This window comes from Kogia breviceps, chromosome 7, assembly GCF_026419965.1.
Source record: "Kogia breviceps isolate mKogBre1 chromosome 7, mKogBre1 haplotype 1, whole genome shotgun sequence".
Classification (NCBI taxonomy): domain Eukaryota; kingdom Metazoa; phylum Chordata; class Mammalia; order Artiodactyla; family Physeteridae; genus Kogia; species Kogia breviceps.
In genome coordinates, this window is record NC_081316.1 from 42,666,152 (window position 1) to 42,679,850 (window position 13,699).

Genomic DNA, 13,699 nt, shown 5'->3' on the forward strand with positions numbered 1-13,699 from the left:
TTTATGATCTGATATTTTAAGGTGTTGACACCTCATAAACCTCACATAATGCAGGTACGTAAGCATGTTTTCATAGAGAGTTGTGCTTTATGAATGTTTACTTAGGGGATATTATTGAACATTTAACTTACTTGAATGTAAAAGTCTCCTGATCACTGATAACTAATGCCAGCTTTATTGAAAAAGAATAAAAACGTGCCATGATATTGAAATCCTTTTTGTAATTTTAAAGAAATGATTCAGCTACTTTTATTAATCTATATACATGGCTAGAAAATACGAGTGACTAGTAACTATATAAGTCTCCTGACAAGATGTGTACCTTTATTGTGGACTTTTAATGTGGTGAGGTCTAAAATGAAGACGCTGAGTTGACTTTATTAATTTATAAGTACACACCAGTGGTGTGAGTGTTTTTTGGTTTATTTGTTTTTTTGGGTGTGTGTGTGTGTGTGTGTGTGTGTGTGTGTGTGTGTCCGTCCTTCAATTGGTGCTCTAGTTCTTTTTCTCCATCCTGTTTTACATGGATATTTATTTTGTCTTTGAGATTAAAGAGATACTGGTTTTATCTCATTAAATATGGGGCTTTATATCTGATATGTTATATACATTTTTTCAGGTGAATTATATCTTATCCTTGCTAGTTCTTAATATTTTTCTACTGATGTACAAGACTGTGTTGTATATGAAGTCGTGACAAGGTGAAAATAAACTATTGTTTGCTTTATAAAAGCTGTGTGTGTACAATGGGAAAATTTTATTAAAAACAGTACTTTTAAAATTGCTGTTATTTTACTTCAGTAAAAACAGTTATCATAGCTCTTCTTGATTTCTATAGAATCAGTACCTTTTTGGTGCTTTTTAAAAATAAGATTGCAGTAGTATTGGTTGTTTACGTGAAAAATATTAGAGAAGTAAATGAATACCACTGTATTGATTTTTTTTTTTTTTTTTTTTAATGGAAAGACCATGAAATCCTTTGACCTTATCTTAATCTCATTCATGGAAAAATTACCCAAGGGAAAACAGTTTACTTTTTGAGACCTCTTGTTCCTATGAACTTAACGAACATGTAACTTCACATGCTTTAAAAATATATTCAATTTGACTTTTTTAAAATGGTAGTTTTTGAATTAATAGTAAATTAATTGAGCAGTATTAAAAACTAACAGCAGCAAGTATTGTTGAGAACCTGTGCTCAGTTCAGGAGAGATTGAGCAGTTCGTCAGGGTACCATCATGGAGTGCTTTAATATCCACGTATGGAACAATTAGAGGACAATAGGACACTAAACTGTGGTAGTGAGTTGCAGTAAAATAAGAGTTCAGAGAAGGAATCAGTGTCAGTCTGAACAGGTGAAAATGAGACTTGAACTAATCCTTGGATGGTTAGGTAGATGGAGGGCATAGGGCATTCCTGCCAGGGACCTTCTGGAGATTACCTTGACTGGATCTAGAGGTAGAGCTCTGTGAATAGTATTACTGCCCTCATTTAACAGATGAAAAAAAATGAGGTTAATAAACTTGCCCAAGGCCATCCAACTTGTAAATGACAAAGCTAGAATTTATAAACAAGTTTCTCATTCTTTTTATTTTTTTAAATTTTGAATAACTTATTGTGATACATTTAAAATACATATACAGTAGAGAGAACAGATATAATGAACCCCTATGTACGCATTCCCCAGCTTCAGGTTATCAACTCACGGCTGATCTTGTTTCATCTATACTTCTGCCTACTCGCATCCTTTTTTTGAATCTTGCGTATTTTATTTAGGGATGTTTGAGTAGAAGAAAGCTGGACTAAACACTGGCTTAACTTAGGGGTTTATTTTTCTTGTACACAAAAATGCTTCAGGATATTAGGGTCAAAAGTCTTTGATTTTTCTTGGTGTTTCCTCACAATCACAGGATGGCTTACCATAGTTCCAACTGTCATGTCCACCTTCCAGACAAGGAGGAGGGGAGAAGGAAGGGAGACGGGGACGATGGGAAAGAGGTTTCATTTATATCAGGAAATTAAATTTCTCAGAAATTTCCAGCGGACATCTGCTTATATCAATAAATCATTGTCTAGAACTGTGTCATGTGGTCATCTCTGGATTATGGAGACTGAGAAATATACGTGCTCCCGTTGCCACCTCAAACAGAATTGGGGATTTAAATTTACAAAAACTAAATGTGTCAGTCTGTTCAGGCTGCTATAACAGAATACCATGGACTGAGTGGCTATATTATAAACAACAGAAATTTATTTCACATGGTTCTGGAGGCTGGGAGGTCCAAAATCAAGGCGCTGGCACATTTGGTATCTGGTAAGGGCTTGCTTCCTGCTTCAGACACCCCTCTTTTTGCTGTGTCCTCACATGGTAGAAGGGACTAGGGATCTTTCTGGGATCTCTTTTATAAAGGTATTAGTCCCATTCAGGAAGGCTCTGCCCTCATGAGCTAATCACCTCCCCTCCATATACCATCACGTTAGGGGAATACATATCAACAGATGAATTTTGAAACTAAAAACATTCAGCCTTTAGCAATAAAGAAATAAGCATACTTTATTGGTTCAGTTTTTGTGGATTTTCAAAAAAGTTGTTTAAATTTGCTTTTTGTTCTGCTTACATATTGGAATAGCCTGCTTTTTAAAATCTTTTTCCTTTGATTTTTTCCCCCTTACCCTTCCTTATTGGCAAGGATAAAAATAAATTTCTTGAATTATAAAGGTAACAATAATAATTACTATATACATGTGCTTACCTTGAAGGTTTGATGGTTTGGTGGGCATTGCGTTATGGTTTCTCTTTTACCTAATACAGCTTTAAGGTACTTTCTTTTCTGAAGTTTCTTTGAATGTAGATTTAATAGGTATAACACTGATATAAAAGACAAGGCAGGGAAACTGATCTGGACGTGGATGAAATTCAGGGTGCCTGTGATTCCTCTGCAAGTGCATACAAATGAATTAGATAGCTGAAAAATTACTGAACTTTATTTCTTTCTGACTAGTAGTTGTATAGTTAATACTTATATTGAGGGGTTTGGTAGCTTGCTGAGAGGTTAATGGTCATTTCAGTTGAGGTTTATTTGGCTTGAGTTATGACAACTTTCTTTAAATTAGAAGAGTTTTTGCTATTTAAAAAGGAAAAAGAAAGCACCTTTTCTGTGTAACTGATGTTAAAATGCCCTAGAGTGGCAATATGCTAAAAGCTCTTGCATATTTGAATTGGGTCGAATACAACTGTTTAAAACTCAGATCTGCAGTCTGCTCAGGTTACTAAAGATAAATGCATCATACATTCAATATCAGACTTTGCCGCAAGGGTTCATTCCCACATAGAAGTATGCATGCTCCTTTCTTCGGAGACTGCACGAAGATTGAGCTTTCCATTTTCCTTTTTAAGTCACTCTTTAGTCCTAGCAGCAGTTTAGAAATGGAAAAGTTTGGTTGCTTTAAAGAGTAGTTCCTTAGTGGGTTCTTAAAGTACAGATAATATTTTCTCTTCAGTTCTAAAGAGAAGTTTTACTGCCCAGAATAGGTACACAATAAAATATTGAAAGGAAAAGAGAAAGTTAGCTGCATCCTAGTTTTCTAAAACCTGGCAAGCTGGCAGAGCTAGAATTAGCTTTACAGATGGCATTTGGCAACATATCTACATATCACTAAGCCCTCATCTCCTGAGTTTTCTTCATCCTGTCTATCAGTTACAATATCCAATCACTGCACAAAGATGGAGAAGTGGGACGATCACAGCTCACACGATGCTGTTTCGTTAGAAACGTCAGTGCTGCACAACCCACGGCTGAGTCAGTGTCTGTGAGAAAATAAACTGAATTAATATATAGCGGGGGTTGTATCTCTGAACATTTAAAGCCTAAATAACCTCAATAGCATTATTACACAGTAGAGGGAGGAAAGCTAAAGGAAATCTGTAGACAGGTGAGGTAGGGGGACTGGGAAATTTTCTCATTGTTCAGAGGAATTCTGAAGATGATGGAAATATCAGATGTGCTAAAGTTTCCTAGTAATGCCCAAGGATGCTGACCTGGCTTTCAGTGCTGCATTGTTTGAAAAAGCAGAGTCCCTTTATACTCTGATTTCAAAATTTTTTTCTTGTTTTTGTGTGTCTGCCTTGGCATATACTAAAGTAAGGTGTGTATTCATTTATTACATGATAATGCTGGGTTATATTCTATACATATATGAGAGAGGTTGAGAGAGATATGTTTAGCCTTTGTTTCATTATGATCATTTATGTTTCTGAATGTTAAAGATCATATGTCTTGATTGTCAGTTTAATGGCAAGTTATTTAAAATAGTATGTGTTTTTATTGTTTCTATGGGTTAGAGGCTTTTTAAATTTTCATTTAAAGTCTTAGTAGAATCTTTATGTAATTGAGAATGCATTATGTTTGATATTGTTTCTTATGAATATCATAAAATTTATTTAAGGAAAAACTAATTTTGAAATAATATTTTTAATATATTAGAAAATAAAATTCAAGATAGAGAAATGAAATAATTTCCTAAAGAAGAAGGTGAATGTATTTTTACTTTTGGATGAATTAAGAATTAGTTGAATCACTTTATATATATTTTACAGAACTGAATGTATTTGAATGATAAAGTTTTAACTGGTTAAGATGACTTTTTTTCCTAGTTTTTTGGAACACAGGCTCTGAATAGATGATCTAGATACTGCCACTGAAATAGAGAGTAAATCAGATACGTTTTTGGATTGCTGCAAATTGATTTTCAACCAGAAAATATTTCTAAATGAAGATAATTGTTCTTGCTATGAGATTTTAAGTCTTGACTGGTGACAGTGCTTACTTTATTAGGAAATTTTGGCACAATTTTAAATAATTTGACTAATGGCTTTTTTCTTTTGTCTTCATTATCCCTATCTTACTGAGCCTTCATTTGGTCGGGATTTGGGGGAATATGCAACATTTTAAATTATTTTAAATGTTAAGTAGTTTATAACATTCTTTTCCTTGAAATGTCAGGAAGTTCTTGTGATTTCCCCCATTTAATTTCTAAAAGTTTGAATGGTCATCTTGATGGTTATCATAACTTATTTGTATAGGTAGGCTAACTGGTGGTATCTTATTTTGGCTTTTTTTTTTTTTTCCCTGGTTTTGTGTCCAGAAATGTTTTTCTAAGCTTGCTTTAGTAAGAGTTATAAAAGCAGAAATCTCACGCTAGACTTATACTTTATAGAATATTATTTTCTCTGGTTCGGCTTATTTAAAAAAAAAATAATGCCTGTCTTATTATAAGAGTAATACATATTCATTACATAAATTTGATACAGAAAAGCACATAGAATAAAATTAAAATGTTCTACCATCAAAAGAAAAACTTTAAATATTTTCACATATAGCCTTTTTTCTCTGTGTATATATAAAAATGTAAATTCACACATATACACTTAAAAATGATTTTGGGATATTACTGTATACACTGTTATATAACCCATCTCTTGTTCTTTTTTTTTTAAATAAAAAGCAAACTTAATCATGAACATTCCCTTTGTCACGAAAGTCTTCTATAGCATAATTCTTGAGAACTGCATAGTGTTTTTTTTTTTTTTCATAGTGTTTTATGTATATATATTTTGTAATTTATTTCACCAATCTGAGTTTTTCTGATTCGTGATCAGAGAAAAGATCAACTTGATTCCACAGCATAAATTTCTCTAAAAAGGAAGAATGTCTTAAGGAGTTAAGTAAAAAAACAATTTTGATACTTTTCAGAAGGAAAAAGATTCTCAGTATGATTATACAATGAACTCTTTAAAGATATGCACACTACTTTTAAAACAAAGCAGATAAGATTGCCATAACAAAGTATAGAAAATCTTCTCAAAAATCAGGGAAACAGAGCTCAGACAAGCTGAGACTTTTAAGAAATGCAAAGGCCAACCAAAAGGGTTTCTTATATTACATTTTAAGAAGGCAATCAGTGAAAGTGTAATAATAATGTATGGCAATGAGGGAAGAAAAAAATTCCTCACGTCTTATTTAGGAGCTTCTTTGAGAGGAAAAGCAAACCACCACCACCATCAATAATAGCAAAGCAAACATTTCTAGTAAGGACAGAAAACCAACATGAATATAGAGATAAGTAATGCATCTAGCTAAATGAATTGTCTTCTGGAACATCATATATTCCAGATGTTCTTCTGGAACATCTTGCTTAAAATATATTAATATAAAATCATTTAAAAGGTTTAGTTAAAAAATCTAAAACATAATATAAACTGTAGTAATAGAAATGGCTTATTTTTCCCCAAAGTAATATTGCTTCTTTCAGGCAGACTAATTAAAAAAATGGATGGGAACATCTAATCTGAAATTTACAAAGATGCTTATCTTGTCCTTAAGGAAAGATGCATTTTGGGGACTTCCCTGGTGGTCTGATGGGTAAGACTCTGAGCTTGCAAGGCAGGGGGCCCTTGTTCAATCCCTGGTCCAAGAACTAGATCCCGCATGCATGCAGCAACTAAGAAGCCTGTGTGCCACAACTAAGACCTGGCGCAGACAAAATAAATAAATAATTATTTTAAAAAGAAAAGAAAAAAAAAGACACACTAAATAGGCCCCATCACCAGGCCGCTAGTCTTAAGGAAAAAAAGGTGTTTTTAAAAGCTTGATTAAGTGTTTAAAACACCTCGTAAACTGTAAAGCTTCATATCTATATCTATGTAGACAGACACACACACGGAAGTATTTGACAAGGAATAAACAGTTGTCACAGGAAATGCTTAGAGGTTATGTATATCCTGAAACTTAAGCTAAATTCAACAAACATTAATAAGATGTACCAGGTTATGATGTAGTTATTGGAAGTGTTTAAAGATAAATCCTCAAAGCAGGAAAGTGATTTAAGATTGTACCCTGTGTATACTGCACAAGGGTGCCATATATAAGTGAGTACCACTTACTTTGTAGATATTTTAGTTTTATGTATTTGTTACAATTTTCTGTTAGCAGCAGTGCTTGTAAATATCATGTATTTCCGGAAATTTTTCATGTATTATTTCTTTGATAACTTACTCCCCTCTGTTTTCTCCATTCTCTCTGGAACATATCAGTATATATTTGAATGGTGACCTCCTTCCTCTAATTTTCTCATCCTTTCAGTCTCATTTTTCATTTCTTTTTCTTTTATTCCCAGTTTTTTCTTTCAACCCTTCTAGTAACCTTTTATAATTTCTGCTCTTGTGTTTGAATTTCTAATTTCTAATTTCTCTTTTTCATTCTCTAATTAAAAAAGAAAAATTCCCGTCCTTGTTTTACGGATACATTTTTAAATAGCACTGAGTTTATTGATTACAGTTTTGCTTTTTTTTCCTGTCTACATTGCTTATTGCCTTTGTTGTTACATTTATTAAACTTATTGTGAAATAGTTTTTGATTTACAAGAAATTTAAAAAAAAATTGTACAGTGAGTTCCTGGGTACTCTTCACCCAGCTTCACTCAATGATAACATCTCACATAAGTGCATCAAACTAGGAAAATGACATTGATACAGTACTATAACTGACTATAGACATCAGTTTTTATATGTGCTTTTTCTGGTATATATTCTGTGATAGTTTATCAGATATAGATTTGTGTAACTACCACCACAATCAGGATACAGAACTTTTGCATCACCACAGAGAAACTCCTGCATGCTACCCCTTCAGAGTCATACCCATTCCGCATCCCTAACCTCTGACAACCCCTGATTTGTTCTCCATCACTGTAATTTTGCCATTTTGAGAATGATGTATAGATGAAGTCAGATAGGATGTAAACTTTTGGGTTTGGGTTTTTCATTCAGCATAATGCCTTTGAGATCTATTGCATTGTTGAACATGTCAGTAGTTTGTTCTTATTTAATTTCTGAGTACTATTCCATTGTATGTATGTACAACAGTTTATCCATTCAGAGAGTGGCATGATTTTTGTTATAAACTTTGCAATAATTGTTGGATTTAAAAAATTCTATGTATATTACTTTAGTTTTATTACTCCCAACCCCCATAGGAGTCCGTAGTTTCACTGAACAAAATGATAGACCCTAAAATTTCTCTTTAATTCTTAGGAACCTGTCTACCTTTGGAAGCTGTTCATGTATTTAGAATTTTTAAACAAATTAGGTGACAAAGTCACATATGGAAATTCATGCAGAATTAATATTCTAAAGTTTGATATAAATAGATGCTTGCTTCTGAGAGTGACTATTTTAGTAAGACTTTAAAACTTTTGGAGAGATTTATTGCCTATTGATTTATCAATACTTTATGCTTCAAAGCATTATTTTTTCCATAGAATTTTTTTTTATACAGCAGTCTCTTATTAGTTATCCATTTTATACATATTACTGTATATATGTCAATCCCAATCTCCCAATTCATCACACCACCACCACCACCCCCTGCCACTTTCTCCCCTTGGTGTCCATATATTTATTCTCTACATCTGTGTCTCTGTTTTTGCTCTGCAAACCAGTTCATCTGTACCATTTCTCTAGATTCCACATATATGCATTAATATATGATATTTGTTTTTCTCTTTCTGACTGCTTCACTCTGTATAACAGTCTCTAGGTGCATCCACATCTCTATAAATGACCCAATTTCGTTCCTGTTTATGGCTGAGTAAATGAATTGAATATATGTACCACATCTTCTTTATCCATTTGTCTGTTGATGGGCATTTAGGTTGCTTCCATGACCTGGCTATTGTAAATAGTGCTGCAGTGAACATTGGGGTGCATGTGTCTTTTTGCATTACGGTTTTCTCTGGGTATATGCCCAGTGCTGGGATTGTTGGGTCATATGGTAATTCTATTTTTAGTTTTTTAAGGAACCTCCATACTGTTGTCCATAGTGGCTGTATCAGTTTACATTCCCACCAACAGTGCAAGAGGGTTCCCTTTTCTGCACACCCTCTCCAGCATTTGTTGTTTGTAGATTTTCTGATGATGTCCATTCTAACTGGTATGAGGTGATACCTCATTGTACTTTTGATTTGCATTTCTCTAATAATTAGTGATGTTGAGCAGCTTTTCATGTGCTTTTTGGCCATCTGTATGTCTTCTTTGGAGAAATGTCTATTTAGGTCTTCTGCCCATTTTTGGATTGGGTTGTTTTTATAATATTGAGCTGCATGAGCTGTTTATATATTTTGGAGATTAATCCATTGTCCGTTGATTCGTTTGCGAATATTTCTCTCATTCTGAGGGTTGTCTTCATCTTGTTTGTAGTTTCCTTTGCTGTGCAAAAGCTTTGAAGTTTCATTAGGTCCCATTTGTTTATTTTTGTTTTTATTTCCATTACTCTAGGAGGTGGATCAAAAAAGATCTTGCTGTGATTTATGTCAGAGTGTTCTTCCGATGTTTTCCTCTAAGAGTTTTATAGTGTCTAGTCTTAAATTTAGGTCTCTAATCCATTTTGAGTTTATTTTTGTATATGGTGTTAAGGAGTGTTCTAATTTCATTCTTTTACATGTAGCTGTCTAGTTTTCCCAGCAGCACTTATTGAAGAGACTGTCTTTTCTCTATTGTGTATCCTTGCCTCCTTTGTCGTACATTAGTTGACCATAGGTGCATGGCTTTATCTCTGGGCTTTCTGTCCTGTTCCATTGATCTATATTTATGTTTTTGTGCCAGTACCATACTGTCTTGATTACTGTAGCTTTGTGGTATAGTCTGAAGTCTGGGAGCCTGATTCCTCCAGCTCCGTTTTTTCCCCTCAAAACTGCTTTGGCTATTCGGGATCTTTTATGTCTCCATACTAATTTTAAGATTTTTTGTTCTAGTTCTGTAAAAAATGCCATTAGTAATTTGATAGGGATTGCATTGAATCTGTAGATTGCTTTGGGTAGTATAGGCCTTTTCCCAGTATTGATTCTTCCAATCCAAGAACATGGTATATCTCTGCATCTGTTGGTATCATCTTTAATTTCTTTCATCAGTGTCTTTTAGTTTTCTGTGTACAGGTCTTTTGTCTCCCTAGGTAGGTTTATTCCTAGGTATTTTATTCTTTTTGTTGCAGTGCTAAATGGGAGTGTTTCCTTAATTTCTCTTTCAGATTTTTCATCATTAGTGTATAGGAATGCAAGAGATTTCTGTGTATTAACTTTGTATCCTGCAACTTTACCAAATTCATAGATTAGCTCCAGTAGTTTTCTGGTGTAATCTTTAGGATTCTCTATGTATAGTATCATGTCATCTGCAAACAGTGACAGTTTTCCAGTTTGTATTCCTTATTTCTTTTTCTTCTGATTGCCATGGCCAGGACTTCCAAAACTATGTTGAATAATAGTGGTGAGAGTGGGCATCCTTGTCTTGTTCCTGATCTTAGAGGAAATGCTTTCAGTTTTTCACCATTGAGAATGATGTTTACTGTGGGTTTGTCATATATGGCCTTCATTATGTTGAGGTAGGTTCCCTCTATGCCCACTTTCTAGAGTTTTTATCATAAATGGGTGTTGAATTTTGTCAAAAGTTTTTTCTGTATCTATTGAGATGATCATATGGTTTTTATTCTTCAATTTGTTAATATCGTGTATCACATTGATTGATTTGCATATATTGAGGAATCCTTGCATCCCTGGGATAAATCCCACTTGATCATGGTGTATGATCCTTTTAATATGTTGTTGGATTCTGTTTGTTAGTATTTTGTTGAGGATTTTTGCATCTATATTCATCAGTGATATTGGTCTGTAATTTTCTTTTTTTGTAGTATCTTTGTCTGGCTTAGGTATCAGGGTGATGGTTGCCTCATGGAATGAGTTTGGCAGTGTTCCTTCCTCTGCAATTTTTTGGAAGACTTTGAGAAGGATGGGTGTTAGCTCTTCTCTTACTGTTTGGTAGAATTCACCTGTGAAGCCGTCTGGTCCTGGACTTTTGTTTGTTGGAAGATTTTTAATCACAGTTTCAATTTCATTACTTGTGATTGGTCTGTTCATATTTTCTATTTCTTCCTGGTTCAGTCTCGGCAGCTTGTGCATTTCTAAGAATTTGTCCATTTCTTCCAAGTTGTCCATTTTATTGGCATAGAGTTGCTTGTAGTAGTCTCTTAGGATGCTTTGTATTTCTGTGGTGTCTGTTGTAACTTCTCCTTTTTCATTTCCAATTTTATTGGTTTGAGTCCTCCCTCTTTTTCTTGATGAGTTTGGCTAATGGTTTATCAATTTTGTTTATCTTCTCAAAGATCCAGCTTTTAGTTTTATTGATCTTTGCTATTGTTTTCTTTGTTTCTATTTCATTTATTTCTGCTCTGATCTTTATGATTTCTTTCCTTCAGCTAACTTTGGGTTTTGTTCGTTCCTCTTTCTTTAGTTCCTTTAGGTGTAAGATTAGATTGTTTATTTGAGATTTTTCTTGTTTCTTGAGGTAGGCTTGTATTGCTATAAACTTCCCTCTTAGAACTGGTTTTGCTGCCTCCCATAGGTTTTGTGTCGTCGTGTTTTCATTGTCATTTGTCTCTCGGTATTTTTTGATTTCCTCTTTGATTTCAGTGATTTCTTGGTTATTTAGTAATGTACTGTTTAGCCTTCGTGTGTGTGTTTTTTACATTTCTTTTTCCCTGTAATTGATTTCTAATCTCATAGTTGGTATTGATTTTGGAATATTCAACCAGTCTTGCATTTTTGGTACAAAATCCTTTAGACCTTGATGTATTGACATTTTTATATATTGCTGTATTGAAACTACTAAAATTTTGTTTAAAATATTTGCATCTATGTTCTGAGGGGTGTAGGTTCTTGTAATGTCTTTCTCTGGTTTGGTATCTGGGTAATGCTGGCCTCATAGAATGTTAGGAAATATTATCTTTTCTTCAATTTTCTAGAAGAGTTTGTGTAGAATTGGTGTTATTTCTATCTTAAATGCTTGGTAGAATTATCAGTGAAGCCATCTTCACCTGGAGTTTTCTTAGAGGGTAAGTTCTTAACTATAAATTCAAATTCTTTAATAGACATTCAGGTGTTCACTGTATGTTTCTTCTGGAATGAGGTTTTTTTTTTTTTTTTTTGCTGTACACGGGCCTCTCACTGTTGTGGCCTCTCCCGTTGCGGAGCACAGGCTCTGGACGCACAGGCTCAGCGGCCATGGCCCACGGGCCCAGCTGCTCGGCTGCATGTGGTATCCCGGACTGGGGCACGAACCCGTGTCCCCTGCATTGGCAGGCGGACTCTCAACGGCTGCGCCACCAGGGAAGCCCCTGGAGTGAGTTTTGGTAGTTTGGAATTTGTCCAGTTCTTCTGAATTGATGAACTTATTTGCATAAAGTTGTTTATAATATTTTATTCCTCTTTTAATACATGCAGACTTTGTAGTGATGTCTACTCTCTAATGTCTGATATTGGTAATTTGTATCTTCTCAATTTTTTCCCCAGTTTGCCTGGAAATTTTATCAATTTTAATGATGTTTCAAAGAACTAGCTTTTGTTTTCATTGATTTTCCCTATTCTTTTTCTGTTTTCTATTATTTTGATTTCCACTCTGATCTTTATTAATTTTTTATAGTTTCTTTAGGTTTAATTTGCTCTTTGTCTAGTTTCTTAAGGCAGAAACGGAGGTGGTTTTTTCTTTGACTTTTCTTCTTTACTATCATAGGCATTTAAAGCTATAATTTGCTTCTTAACTACTGCTCTAATATCATGCCATTCCACAAATTTTGATACACTGGACTTGTTTCACTTCAGAATTTTCTCTTTTCCTTTCTGATTTCTTTTTTGCTTTCTGGGTTATTTTAAAAGATGTTATCTAATTTCCAGTATTTGGGAATTTTCCAGGTATCTTTCTGTTATTGAATTTAATTTAATTTCATTGTAACCAGAGAACATACTTTGCATGATTGAATTCTTTTTTTTTTTTTTTTTTTTTTTGCGGTATGCGGGCCTCTCACTGTTGTGGCCTCTCCCGTTGCGGAGCACAGGCTCCGGACGCACAGGCCCAGCGGCCATGGCTCACGGGCTTAGTTGCTCCGCGGCATGTGGGATCTTCCCGGACCAGGGCACGAACCCGTGTCTCCTGCATCGGCAGGCGGACTCTCAACCACCGCGCCACCAGGGAAGCCCTGAATTCTTTTAAATGTATTGAGACTTGTTTTATTGCACAGAATATGGTCTGTCTTGATAAATGTTCTGTGTGCATACCAAAAGAATGAGTTTTCTGCTCTTGTTGGGTGAAATGTTCCATAAATGTCAGTTAGGTTAAGCCAGTTGATAGTGTTGTTCAGATCTTATTCATCTTTACTGATTTTCTGTCTGCTTGTTCTATTAACTATTATGAGAGGGGTGTTGAAATCTCTGACAATAATTGTGGAATTCTCCTTGTAATTTGATCAGTTTTTGCTTCATGTATTTTGAAGCTCTGTTATGAGGCAGAAGAACTTCGGGGATTGTTAAATGCTTGTAATAAATTTACCCCTTTATTTTTATGAAATGCTTGGTAATATTCTTTGCATTGAGGTCTACTTTGTCTGCTATTAATATAGTCACTCTCGCTTTCTTTTGACTAGTGTTAGCATAGTTTGTCTTTCCTTATCCTTTTATATTGAACCTCTTTGTACCTTTATATTTATTATTTTTTAAAATTTTATTATTTATTTTATTTATTTATTTTTGGCTGTGTTAGGTCTTTGTTGCTGTGCGCGGGCTTTCTCTAGTTGCGGTGAGCGGGGGCTACTCTTTGTTA

The 13,699-nt window shown here is 34.3% G+C and overlaps 1 protein-coding gene across 23 annotated transcripts in view; it reads left to right on the forward strand.

The window, feature by feature from the left end:
- BTBD10 (BTB domain containing 10) overlaps positions 1–13,699 on the forward strand; it is a 77,018-nt gene that overhangs the window by 26,559 nt on the left and 36,760 nt on the right. For 2 of the 23 annotated variants that reach the window (XM_067038230.1, XM_067038211.1), the window contains exon 1: positions 3,940–4,146. The exons of 18 other annotated variants lie outside the window; for them this stretch is intronic. In XM_067038230.1, coding sequence (XP_066894331.1) covers positions 4,022–4,146 — 125 coding nt within the window. In that variant the 5' untranslated portion in view covers positions 3,940–4,021. Of the gene's footprint in view, positions 1–3,761; positions 4,147–13,699 lie in introns of those variants that run through there. 3 more of the 23 variants (XM_067038219.1, XM_067038229.1, XM_067038226.1) reach the window with 3 other exon arrangements.